Raw genomic sequence first — 14,343 nt, 5'->3', positions numbered from 1 at the left:
TTAAAATGATTTTTAATGTCAATTCTTCCATATTACTCATGCAAAACTGCACTGACAATATTCCAGGAAAGCAAATGCTAATGTTTCTGACTACGCTGTTTTACTGAATGTGGATTCCAAACTCAGGTGCCTACCTTTAGGCTACCAAGTCCATAATTTAGGCATCTCAGTAAGTGACCTGATTTTCAGAGGTGCTGAGCACCCGCTGATGTTAACTTCTGAAAATAAGGTCTCTTATTTAAGTGTCTAAATATGCTGCCTAAATTAGGCAACCAAGTCTGAAAAAGATTTGGCCCTCGTTTCTATTCTCCTTTGACCAAAGTCTGATGTTTTTCCAGCTGATTCTACTTTCTTGATTTGGGGGTAGGGGAGGGCTTGTACACTCCCTCAAGTATACAGAGAACTAATCTCTTTTGTACCCCAAGGAGTTAATAACTAACTCTAGGATGAAACTTAACGGAGTCCTAAGTCAGGGTTAAAACATAAATTTGCACCTAACATTATATGACCCGGTCTCTCAAAGCTGAACTTAAGCATGTGTGTAGCCCAGCTGAAATCAATGGGACTAGTCATGTGATTAAAATTAAGTCCATGTTGAAGTTCTTTGCCGCACTGTAACCATAACTGATCCTATACTCAGTCTTTGTTCACCTGCATCTAGTCTTGTGTAAAGGATGGAAAGTTATTCTGTATTTTGATATGGGGAAATCCTCCTCCCTCATACACAGCGGGAGTAAAGAGACATTCAGTGAGGAACTGCATGGGTACTAGAGTATTGGAATCCCCAGCCTCAACCAGGCTCCCAATACATCTGCAATGTGGTCCCAGCATATCTCTGCTAGTGGTGGCAGCCCACATTCCTGTGGACAGAGCCACTACAGAGCTTGGATCAACAATACAGAGTGTCCCTACATGGTATCTTCACTGCCTGGTCTCCCTACACAGCAGAAGCACAATATTTCTACTGCCATTTGAGTTATAGATACTATTGCAGGGAGCTGCAGGTTTGTGGCCTTGCTGAGAGAATAGGTCTCTAATTTAGGTACCTTTTTGACTCTATTTTTATAACCTACTCTTTGATTTGCTGTTTTAACAGAGCAAAGCTAAGGAGTTACCTCTTTCTGCTGTTCGTTTCATGGAAGAACTGGGTGAATGTGCTCTTGGAAAAATCTACAAGGGGCACCTCTATCTTCCAGGCATGGATCATGCTCAGCTTGTTGCTATCAAGACATTAAAAGACTTTAACAATCCCCAGCAGTGGACAGAATTCCAGCAAGAAGCATCTCTTATGGCAGAACTTCATCACCCTAACATTGTTTGTCTCCTAGGTGTTGTGACTCAGGAACAACCCGTCTGCATGCTTTTTGAGTACATGAACCAGGGAGATCTCCATGAATTCCTTATTATGCGATCGCCACATTCAGATGTTGGCTGTAGCAGTGATGAGGACGGTACTGTCAAATCCAGTCTGGACCATGGGGATTTCCTGCATATTGCAGTTCAAATTGCGGCAGGAATGGAATACTTATCCAGTCATTTTTTTGTCCATAAAGACCTTGCTGCTCGCAACATTTTAATTGGAGAACAACTTCATGTGAAAATTTCAGACCTTGGACTATCAAGAGAAATATACTCAGCAGATTACTACAGAGTTCAAAGTAAATCCCTGCTGCCGATTCGCTGGATGCCACCAGAAGCAATTATGTATGGCAAGTTCTCTTCTGATTCAGATATTTGGTCCTTTGGCGTGGTCTTATGGGAGATTTTCAGCTTTGGACTCCAACCATATTATGGATTTAGTAATCAAGAAGTCATAGAGATGGTCAGGAAACGACAATTATTACCATGCTCTGAAGACTGTCCTCCCAGAATGTATAGCTTGATGACAGAGTGCTGGCATGATCTTCCATCTCGGAGGCCAAGATTTAAAGATATCCATGCCAGACTGCGTTCTTGGGAGGGACTTTCAAGTCACACTAGCTCTACTACTCCCTCTGGTGGAAATGCCACCACTCAAACAACTTCACTCAGTGCAAGCCCAGTTAGTAACCTAAGTAATCCTAGATACCCTAATTACATGTTTCCAGCACAGGGTATACCACAAGGTCAAATTGCTGGGTTCATTGGACCACCAATACCTCAAAACCAGCGATTTATTCCAATCAATGGATACCCGATTCCTCCAGGATATGCTGCTTTCCCAGCTGCCCACTACCAACCACCGGGCCCACCCAGGGTAATTCAGCACTGTCCACCTCCAAAGAGCCGTTCGCCAAGCAGTGCAAGTGGATCAACTAGCACAGGTCATGTGACTAGTTTGCCTTCTTCAGGATCCAATCAGGATGCAAATATACCTTTGCTATCTCATATGTCAATTCCAAGTCATCCAAGTGGAATTGGTATAACAGTTTTTGGAAACAAAACTCAAAAACCATACAAAATTGACTCAAAACAGTCATCCTTATTGGGTGACCCCAATATTCATGGACCTAACGAATCTATGATTTCAGCAGAGTTGTAAATAAGTCAGGCCTTTGTACATATAACTATTTACAGTACAAATAGAAAGACGTAGAAAAGATTTATATTCAAATATTTTATTAAAGATTTTTCTGGTTGTTTAACAGACTTTTGCAACAAGTATCTTCTGTGAAGTTTAACTGTGTTTAACAGGATAGGCAGACACCAACCAGATAAAAATCATTGTGGTATTAGCACGAAACAATGTGAACTGACATTTTTTCAAGTACCAAACTAATGTTTATTCTAATAAGGGACAAAAACAACAACAAAAATTTTGTGATGACCATCACACACTATCACAGGTGTTTAAAGCTCTGATATGGTTTATATCAGTGATTCTCAAAGCTGGTTCGCCACTTGTTCAGGGAAAGCCCCTGGCGGGCTGGACCAGTTTGTTTACCTGCCGTGCCCGCACGTTCGGCCGATCACGGCTCCCACTGGCCGCGGTTCGCCGCTCCAGGCCAATGGGGGCTGCGGGAAGCGGCACGGGCCAAGGGACGTGCTGGCCGCCCTTCCCGCAGCCCCCATTGGCCTGGAGCAGTGAACCGCAGCCAGTGGAAGCCGCAATTGGCCAAACCTGCAGACGCGGCAGGTAAACAAATCGGTCCGGCCCGCCAGGGGCTTTCCCTGAACAAGCGGCGGACCGGCTTTAAGAGCCACTGGTTTATATCACAGAAACTTTATTATTCTGAAAACATTTTAATATTTGTCAATCACTTTTTTTAAGAGATGCAAATATTCAGAGATTTATTGGGTATGCAATTCACTTCCAATAGCTTAAACATCTGTAAGTTTTTTTCAGTCAAGAATGGTGTTTCAGATACATGATCCAATGTTGACATCTGATGGCTGGATTAATTATTTCAGGTAGGTTTTTGTTTTTCACCTGAGGTGAGAGTCTGAGTTCATATTTAAACCAAAAAAAACTGCGTAAAATATCCTGACATTCAGTAGAAGCCAACTCACAGGCTACGAAAATAATCTGGTAATGTCTGCTAAAAATAGATGGAGTTATAAGAAATTGCCTTTAAAGGAAATTAAATTAAGAATTTTAATTTCAGAGCATGAATCAGCTGGTTCAAAGTTAACATTTCATAATTTTATATGTGTAGTTATCAGAGAAATTTTGTGTCCTTTTGTTGCTATGCAACTGTTTAATGAAAAAGCTCCAAACCACAATTTTATGTAAGACAATCAGTTTTCCCAAGAAGTATTTATTGTTTCAAAGCAGTACATAATTTCAGTGACTATGACTCCAGAAACCCCTAAAAATGGGAAATCCACATTCCATCAGCGATTGAAAACTTTTATGGCAACTTTGTCTATCAGTTAAAATAATGTGAATTAAAGTGAACTTTTTACTTAGAAAAATGACATTTGTATTATTACTGAAATTAATTCAGGTATAATCAATCTAGATTATTCATTTTGAGACCACTTTAATGATTTACAAAAGTACTATGTACATTACATCTTTTCACAACGTTATTTGTATTAAAATAATATCTTTTGTGTCCACACAATGAAAACAATCCTTTGCTCAGTTGACGATGTTGTATGATATGACTTTATTTTTCACATCTTTTTGCACAAAAGTGTTTTGTATAGCAGAAGTGAAACACATCTCTGCATTTTATATATTGGTCTGTTTCTTTTTTGTTTTTAACCTGCTGTAGATGTTCTTGAAATATATTATGGTGATATTCAGCCACTACCTTATACATATATTTTGTTTTTGTTTGTTTTCACTGCATGCATTTAATCACTGTATTACTTGATGATTGATTTATTAATTATGGGCATTTCAATTAGGCAAGCATGAAAATGTAATACCAAAGGCTATTTTATACTGAAGATATGTGCATTTTTGTATTTCACACACCAGAGATGATATTAAACACTGATTATTTTATGCTGCTGTTTATTAAAACATTGTTTTAATATAAAAATCAGTATTTCCGGAATCTTGGTATAATAGGTATTTGGAAAATCTAATCTGATGGAAGGCCAAATCCTGTTCACCTTACTCAAGCAAGGAGTCTATTAAAAGCCAGAACATCTCATCGTCTGAGTAAGAGAAGCAGGATTTTGCACATAATATTTTATGACAATTGATGTGGAAATATACAACTCCTTAAGCTTTATTTAAAACCTGACCATGCAGATATTTTGGGAAGATACTGAAAAGACAGCAATAATAAAATTTCACTGAGAAAATAATGCATTCTCTGCTTTTCTCTGTGGGTGAAGTTCAACCCTTGAACAGAACTCCAGCATACCATTTAAGCTCCTTGTTAAGGTCTTAAGTGAGACTTCAGTGCTGCATACATGCAAAAGCTCTGCACAATGTGTACGTGTGGGGATGTATGGCTCAGATCTTCAAATGTATATTGGCACCTAACTTCCACTGAGTTCAGTGGGAGTTAGGCACCTAAATACCTCTGAGGATCTGGGTGCATGTGTGCAACAAGAACCCCATTAATAATTAAGCAATAAGTACTTTTATGACCACCATGTCTTCAATATTTCATATATACTGAGCCCACGAAGCTGACATGTCATGTCCAGGTTAATTGTATTCAGATCTGGAATTTTAATTAGGATGTTTGCTGTATTTAAGGTAAAGTTTCGTTTTTGAGGCAAAGATCAATCACTATTTCCATCTATACTAAACTTCCACCTGGCTGCAGGCTGCTATTGCTCCAAACCCTAAGTGTTAGAAAAGGGATATTTTGAACACTGGAGTTTTGTGTCCTTTGATCAAACTTTTATCTCTGTGCCAGTGCATAACAGACTATCATCTCATTAGCAAAATCAAGATGTTTGGGAAGGTCATTTCTCGTGCACATGTGAGGCACACACGTTTTTTTGTTTTGTTTTGTTTCACTATTCTGTTGATGTCCTGCTCAATGCAAGATGAATGCATTCCCCTTCCTACCTTCCACTTTTTTCCCCACTCTCCTCCCACACTTTTATTAAATAGTTGCATCCCTGCAAACATCTTATGCATCCTAAGCGTCAAACATGCTGAGAAAGTGGAAGCTAAAATTTTCACCAGGGTTTCAGCTGGAGGTTTCTTGGCCTATGGCATTAAGGGCATCAAAAAACAACAGTGCCATCTTGAAGTCAATCTGCCCACTTTATAGGCATCTGTTCCAAGTACAAAGGAAAATGCAAGCAGGCAATTAAGCATTGTGGTACTGGAGTTATGTTGCTGTTAGAAAATCTTCAATAAATAAGAACACAAACTGTGACTTAAAAAAAACAAACCACCTTTGTATTGTGGCTGGCGCATGGCTCTCCATGTAAAAAGCTTGTTTGAAAGTGATACCAAGATTCTTAATTTTGCTTACTCATATCAAATGAATGCCCTCAATGAATGAGGGTCTGAAGAAACCAAGAGCGTCCTCATAGCAACTCCTACCACCTACTATGCTGCTACTACTACTACTACTAGATTCATTGGTTTGAGAAGAAAGTAATGGCCACGTGACGAGAGAAAGGCCCTACTTAGCTAGATCCATCACAACTGGTGTGCTCCTGACATATACCACAGCAGGCTATCTATGTCCCTTAGTTGCTAAAACAACCACCAATAGTCATATCAAAAACTGCTGGGAAATCAAGTATAAACCACACATAAGCAAAAATGTACAAATAATAATGCTGCAGATGCTTAGCACCCCAAGAAACATATCGCTTGTTTAGGTGCCTATGGATATAAGTGCTTAGCTTTAGACGTACCAGTTTGAAAATGTGTCTGCTGGAGCAGTAGTGGCAGGCTTGAAAAAAATCTTTCACATACTTTTTGGTTTTGCATAGAAATACATTAAATCCAACCGCCACCTACCCACAGTTATGTTGTTTTTTCTTTACTAGAAGGTTATCCGCAGGAGAGATCTGTCAAAGAATCATATACACTTACAGCTGTTACAAAATGGAAGATCTGCTTTGAGCAGAAAGCCTGTCAACCCTCAAGGAGAGTTTTTTTCCCCTCAGTGAATGAAGTTTGTGAATTTTGGGATTCAAATCCTCGGCTTGACTCATAGCTTGCAGTGAGTTAACGAATACTAAAACAAAGAGACAAGAATTCACTTGGGAGCTAAAAAGAAAAACTAATAAAATAAATTGGCTAATGTGGAAATTAAACTGCCAAAAAGTATCGGAATGTTGGGAATTCCTGTTTGGGTGGAAACTCAGAGAACCAAATATGGTTTTTGAATCACAGACAAAGGAAGAGAAAATGGTAGAGACTTTCTAATGGTAGACTCAGTATGGCAACTTCCGTCAAAGAACTATTATAGTTGTTTTTGAATCTCTGGGGGTTTGGAAATAAAACTTAAGAATTGCAACATGAGAGGACAAGATACTGTCTGTTCAGTCTGGCTTCTCATCCTTCCCAAATTAGTCTATCCTTACATAAAAAGAAAGAAAACTTTTGGTGTTTAAAGGCCAAAATGCATGTCAAAATGGGAGTTAGCATTATGGTGTCCTCCACAGATAAGGATTAATTATGGTGGATTTGTACAGAATGAAAACTGCAGATGTAGCAGAGAACTATTCCACAAAAACTGGGTTGGAAGACATGGATATAGAAGAACTGCTAAATGTGTATTCCAGGGTCTGAGATATTTAACAAGAAGCCAAAGAAGAGTCCATTAGTGCCTTGCATGAATGAAATTGTACAGGAGTTTACAGGTTTAGAATATCTCTACTACATTTGCTAGTTGTTTTAGTATTCTTCTGTTACCTTTGCTCATCAAGAGAATTTTAAAAAGCTCATCTAACTCAAAGTACTGCAGATGGTATTCATATATTCATACTTCAGTGCTGTTATAAGTACTGTTACACTGGTCAATTTGGATCCAGTACTGCAAGATTTTGAGTTCCCTCAACTTCCATTGAATCCAGTGGGCACTGAAGGCCCCTGGCACTTAGTGGGAGATATGTGGCCCTTTGCCTAATCCTAATATAGGATTAGGCCCTATATTTCTGAGAATCTCGAAGGCAACTCTGCCTCCTCACAGGACCTGTATTAAGACAATTGGCTTGAAAAATGCTTAAGAGATTGCAGCTTGCATCATTGTGCCATGTCTATTCAAGGTGTAAGGGTACTCTGACATATCTATCACTTTAGCATCATCTAACAGATATGCTCTAGGAATTATTTTGGGGAAATTCTATGGCCTGCATTACTCTAGTGGTCAGACTAGATGATCATAGTGGTCCCTTGGAAATCTATGAATCTCTCACAATAACCTGTGAAACATATTGATGGATTAACAGTTTATACATGATACTTAGATTTCAGTAATCAATTATGCATGTGATACAACTGCAAGATGGGAGGGTGGGAAATCTACATATGGCCCACGGGCTAATCCTGAAGGATGGACTGTCTTGCAAGGAGCCAGTTTTCTTCATGGTCTCTTCCTGACTTGATTCAGAACCCACTGAAGTCAATGGGAGTCTTTCCCTTACAGAAAGTGTTTAGTGGGTTTCCTGCCCCAGGTGAGAGCTGGTTCTCAGTTCCGTATGGATGATAAATACAATCTTGTATGAATGCCTTTGCAAAGGGTACTATTATGTGTACTGGGATGTATGACAGAACAGGTTTAAAATCCAGTACAAAGAAAAATTAAATCATAGTTCAAAGAGGATAAGCTATTTTTTATCTCCAGGATGCTTAAAAACTAATTAGTTGAGCATGTTTTTGATTTGCTACCAAAAAACAACGGCATTTTAACTGAGCTTCACAAATTTATTACAGTACCAAAAATTCTTTTATTTAAAGTATAAATTGGCAAGACCCTACTGTGCTCATGGGACAGAAGGGTGCCCTGAGAGCTATCATGCTCACCCCTGGGCTCACAGAACAGAAGCCCCTCTGTGGAAAACCAGCAGAGCCGCAATTCTGTGTGAATTGAGTGGGGCATGGAAGACGTGGGATGGCAGCATTGTTCCCAATACAGAAGCACTAGCTGTGTTACAAAAATGGAACATAACTAAGTTAAAGCACTGTGAGCAACCTTCTTGTGCTAGCAGCTCTGACTGTTGACACTGTCTTCTGCAGCCAGCATCTTAGTTCCCTGTTGAGCAAGTACTGGCAGGCATCAGAGTACGTGGAGAGCTACAGATAGATGGTATGTACGCTTGCACCTTTGTCCCCTTGTCTTCTCTGCACTTGCTCTGGAATGAGCAACCACACTTTATCCGATCAAAAGGAAACAAATTATTTTCCGATGTTATGCTTACAGAGCGCTGCTTAACCAAGATGGTTTTATGATAGGAACCAATCCTACAGCCCGTAGTCACGCAAGCCATATCTATGGGTTCTCTGAGAGCACTCTGTCCTCTGGCTGTATCTTCAATGGCTATGGTTTCTTGTGGCCACAAACCTACTTTCTCTGTGGGCCTGCAGACATCTCCCTTCCAGAATATAGTGTCCATGGAAGTAATTTTTACCCTCGTGTAGGCTTTTTTTTATGAGAGGAGAGCTTATCACCTCCGAGTCACTCAACATATAACCCATTGTATTTCTTTCTGTTTGATCTTTAAAGATTAAAATTTAGTATGTTTTAGGACAGTTATATTACTGAGGTAATATAAAATTATTAAAAATAGAGAGACACAATCTTCTGATTATACACCAAAAAGGTCTTTAAGATGGAGGGGGAAATTGATTTTAAATTGGAATTATTAAAAGCATATGTGGTGTCCTTTATTTTCTGTTTATCTGTGCAATGCACTGTAGAACAGTGTCTAAAATACTTTTAATAGCTGAGTTAGTGCAGGTTTTGCATTTCGGAACCTGCTCTAAATGAGAACTCCTGCTCATTGGGAGAAATTCAGCTCTGCAGACTGCTGTTGGGTAACCAGTGTACCCAAAGCTATATAATCAGAGCAGCACATTGCATTGCTTTAATCTGTAGACTGTGTGAAGAAAACGTTGGGTTTTTGAGATTGTTCAAAGAGTCTAAATAAAACTGAAACCATCCGTTTGAGTTGTAAGAAATAAATGAGTTCATTAAACATTAAAAGTGCTTGAAATACATATGCATATGTGTTTACACACACATACATATTGTTATAACTGATTTCCATAAATTACAAAGATATACATAGATGCAATAATATTTTGAAAAAGTACAATAATATAGGATAGTATTTGGTTCCCAATCACCTTTACAACTTCTATAAGCACCAGTGACATGAGCTTGTTTGAGCAGACCTCGGACTCCTGAAGGTGGAAAGTGCTGGCTCCAGGGCATTGTCCCTAATTTCTGGCTCCTTTTTACAGAAGGAATAATATCACACAGATTCACTGGGATTGGATTTTGGGATTCTGTGCAACAATCAATGGTCAAGTTAGGCATTAGGCTGCCAGATGACTGGGGAGAATGAGCACGACCTCCTTGAGGGACATTCTTTCATGGGTACTTCTGCCTTGATAACTCATTGATTTTAAAGCCAAAAGGGACCACATTCCATTACGGTCATCTAATCTGACTTCCTGCACAACACAGGCCACAGAATTTCAAGAAGTGATTCCTGCATCAAGCCCATAACTTCTGGTTTAGCTGAAGCATATATTTTTAAAAGCCATCCAACCTTGATTGAATGACTTTGTGACCGAAAATCCACCATATCCCTAGGTAAATTGTTCCAATGGTTAATTACCTTCTTTGCTAAAAATGTGCATCTTATTTCTAGTCTGAATTTCTCTGGCGTCAACTCCAGCCAATAGAGCTTGTTATGATTTTTTCTGCTAGATTAAAGAGGCCTGTACCATCAGACATCTCCTCTTCATGTAGGTATTTAGAGACTGACCAACTCACCTCTTAAATTTCTCTTTGCAGACCCCCCCCTTACACATTCCAAATCAGCCTCCTGAGAGAGACCAGCCATAGAGGAATGGCAAAACAATCATTCAGATTTTCCTGGCCTGAGCATCCATTCCTAGATGTGTCTCTGCAGGAGGGGATGACTGTGCCCCTAAAACATAGCTGACACTTCAAGGAAAACTCTAGAGACAATTCTTTTCAGTGAATTTCTTCAGATGCTTGGGGCGGCATTCAGAATAGGGTGGCAGTCCGTGTCCCACGGAGGCAGTTTGGCGGCAGCTCCGCCTCTGTTGCGGCAGCAGCAGTTCGGCGGCGACTGCTTGGGGCGGCAAAATTGGTAGCGCCGCCCCTGGTTACAGTATCGTATTTTCGGGTATGTCTGTGTGTGTCTGTGTGTGAAGATCGTCTCCTTATTCCTTAACATCTTGTGCAGGATCAGGCCCCTGGTGTGACAAGACTGTGGGAACCTAACACCAGTATCAGTGCAAGGAAGGTACAATATCTGTGCAAGGAGTGTTAGATCTCTACGTGCTGGTCAGAACATCTGGGCCAGCTTCTGGACAGTGTGGAAAACATACACTGCACCTTGCAAAAGGATGTAGTAACAGCAGATGTAGCCATTCTGGGCATTCACCCAGTCATTCCTGGTGGCATTGTATCTAAGCAAACACACTGTCTCGAGGACCTGCTACCATTGTCCCTCCTTCCTCTCTCTCCCTGGCTCCAGCAGTGTCTTAATGACACACCTAGCCTTTATGCTTTACTTCTGGGATTCTGATTATCCTCCTACTCTGGAGACAACAACTAGATTTTATCCCAATGATATGGATACAAAACAGCCAAATTATTTTCTGATATTACACGTGCAGAGCACTGATAAACCCAGAGGGTTTTGTAATGTTGAGGGCCCCATCTTGCACAATTTATTCCTAGAAGTAGCCTTATTTCAGTCAGTGTTAGAACTCTCCTCGCTTGAGTAAACAGATGGAGAACTGGGCCTTTTGCAAGCTATATCCAACATGATGCTAATTCTCCAATTTTAACTAAGGAAGGATTATTTATGTTCCCCCCCCCCCGAAATGTATGGGCATTATTAATGTATTTAATAAATAAACATGAAGATATTAAACTTAGCTGTAACAGAGTCTGCCCAGATGTCAGAGCAATTATTTTCTGTAATCAGCTGGCTGCTGTATTAAATAAAGCCTGTCATTCCAGAGCTAATGCAGAAGAGGAGGTAACGTTGCAAAGCAGTCAAACTACAGGACGCTGGGAGTCAGGAGAAAGCAGTTGTATGCTGAGCTCTGCCCTGATTCACTTTTTATGTGACCTTAGGCAAGCTGCTTTTCCTCTCCCTCTCCCTCTGGGGACTGTGATACCTAACCCTTATTAACGTACGTTCAGATCTGAGGAGAGAGTGCTCTGTCAGTGCTGTTCCTAGCACAGGCAGATTTATAATCTCTCTCTCTCCCCCAGCGATGAAGGGTTTGCTGTGTGAGCATGACAGAGCTAAACAGCCGCATTTTTTTAAACTCGTCTCCATTCACATTTGACCCGGAAGCTTGGGCCTGAGGTGTTTGGGAATAAGGCAACTAGATCTGGCTTGGGCAAAGGGGTGCACTTCAGGATAATAGTGTGGGAGCTGGTGGAGTTGTAACCAGACATAGTTTTATTCAGTGGTACAGACTATAAGTGGTGCGTGTGTAATTCTTACCCTATAAAACTCCCCAATCTTTAAAACTCATGATGACACTTCCAGGAGCAGAGCCAGCCTCCAGCAGCCCTTTGCCCAGGCAGTTATCAACCCAGGAAGATGGATGCCCCATAAGGGCATCTTCCTAGGCTCAGGTTCGGCCTCTAATGTCAGGACTTGGCCTTTGCCTTTAAGCAGGGATCGGCAACCTTTGGCACGCAGCCCATCAGGGAAATCTGCTGGCAGACCAGGGGGGATTGTTTACCTGCAGTGTCTGCAGTTTCGGCCAATTGCGGCTCCCACTGGCCGCGGTTCTCTGTTCCAGGCCAATGGGAGCTACGGGAAGCGGCGCTGGCTGACGGACGTGCTGGCCACCGCTTCCCGCAGCCCCCATTGGCCTGGAAAGGCGAACCGCAGCCAGTGGGAGCTGCGATTGGCCGAACTTGCGGATGCTGCAAACAAACCGTCCCAGCCTGCCAGCGGATTTCCCTGACGGGCCGTGTGCCAAAGGTTGCCGACCCCTCCTCTAGAGTCATGGCTTGGCCTCTAAGCTTTGCCTCTAGTGTCATGGCAGCTGCAGCCAGGGGGAATTGTCTTTTTTAAGTGCTGGGTGAAAGGCCACTTGTGATTGGGGCAAGCCGATTAATGAACTAAGACCTCCTGTGATTGGCTGGGCGGGGAACAAAGCCATAGCCTTTCCAGCTGAGCAGACCAAGGAATCTGTTGCTGGGTAACACTATACACAGAGTCCAGCCTATTCCTTGTACCTCTGCTATGTGCTGCGGCGGCTCCCAGCTGCCCTGGCACTCCTCCTCCTATAGACACTGTCCAGCCATATAAGAAAATTCAGTGGATCAGGAATAAGCTCCTTATCTGGGTTTGTTTAGCCTCTGCTACTAAGCGTTCACCAGCTCCGTGTGGTGCTTTTAGCTCTGACTGACCCCTTTGGCTTTCAGCTCAGGGCCATTAGCCTCTTTAAACTCCATGCAAACCCTTTAGAAATTATGTGCACAAGCCACTAACCGCTGTGAGGCAGGAATTAGAGTGGGAGGATCACCTGCCCTTTTGCAAGAGGACAGCTTCTGTGAAGCAAGAACTATATTGTGAGGGGAAGGCAAGAGAGAAAGAGGCCTGCGCAAGTTCTCTTATTGCTATGCACTCCAGAGCTTACTTCTTGTTGGAAAGAGAGTATCTGGAGTATAAAGAAGCCAACATTTTTGTGAGTAGTATCTTTGTATATTTTCCAATATCTAAGCTGGGTATAACCCATTAACATGCAACTGGCATCTTTTTTACATCCTGAGTCTGGCTTTCCCCCATTTTGTGTTAGCATCCCTTCCCACACCCCTCCTCAACAAAAGAAGTAAAACCACAAAATTATGTACAGAGTACGTACCTAGAGTCTTGTCCAGAATTGCACTTGGGTGGGCAGCCAGTCCCACCCCTTGCACCACTGCATCTGCATTTCTATTTTTATCAAGCTAGCTTGATCAGAGCTAGTGCAGGTATGTCTACTTGAGCTGGAACCTACACCTTCTAGCTCCAGTGTAGACATATAGTTCTTGAGTGGTGGTTGTTGTGGGGTTTTTTGGCAGGGGGAGGAGGGTTAACCCTACTATCTTTCATTTTCAAAGTTAGTTCCACAGATCATCAGATGAAATTTAATGAACTATAACTGTACATGGTTTCATAATAGTGGAGCTTTATTCTTTTGGGATTTCATTGGTAATTAGAGGAAGTGTAATAAGAATCCAAATGGACAACCGATATTGCAGTCCCCATATGCATGCAAAAATCCCACTGACTTCTGGTTAGCATCACATGGTTTTTTAAGTGCCCCATTTGTATTTCTCCAGTGTGCACACACAACCCTTAAGGGAACTTGGGAAAGGAATTTTGGTGTCAGAGTCCATGTGGCAAGTGAACTACTTAACAAAAATTTAAAACAAAATATTAGTGTCGACTGGCTGGCTCTGGGACTGATAACTAGTCCAAATCCAGTGCTAGCTGATGATGCTTGGCAGTTTTATTTTCATAAAAATATAATCTCTATAGCAATATGCTATATTTCCTACCCATCCACCCTTCCCAAAAAAGCCAGGTTGAAAAGGACTATGACCACATTACATATATATGCTTATTTTTGTTGTTAGGTTTCATAAGAATCCTTCATGTTTCCACATAGTATTTTCATGCATCCAAAGGTCTCAAAGTCCTTTAGAAACATTAATTAACTAATTCTCACAACTCTTAATTTTAACTTGAAAAGGTATTTTTTTAAGG

General features: G+C 41.2%; 1 protein-coding gene across 2 annotated transcripts in view; it reads left to right on the top strand.

The window, feature by feature from the left end:
• The window catches only part of ROR1 (receptor tyrosine kinase like orphan receptor 1), a 268,064-nt gene that overhangs the window by 234,771 nt on the left and 18,950 nt on the right, over window positions 1–14,343 (top strand). Inside the window, exon 9 of one of the 2 annotated variants that reach the window (XM_037907262.2) lies at window positions 1,097–4,334. The exons of the other annotated variant lie outside the window; for it this stretch is intronic. Coding sequence (XP_037763190.1) covers window positions 1,097–2,521 — 1,425 coding nt within the window. The 3' untranslated portion in view covers window positions 2,522–4,334. Of the gene's footprint in view, window positions 1–1,096; window positions 4,335–14,343 lie in introns of those variants that run through there. 2 annotated transcript variants of the gene reach the window in all.

This window comes from Chelonia mydas, chromosome 8 (assembly GCF_015237465.2).
Source record: "Chelonia mydas isolate rCheMyd1 chromosome 8, rCheMyd1.pri.v2, whole genome shotgun sequence".
In the NCBI taxonomy this organism is placed as follows: domain Eukaryota; kingdom Metazoa; phylum Chordata; order Testudines; family Cheloniidae; genus Chelonia; species Chelonia mydas.
The sequence above is the reverse complement of the archived record's forward strand: the minus strand, read 5'-3'. Positions and strand labels throughout refer to the sequence as shown.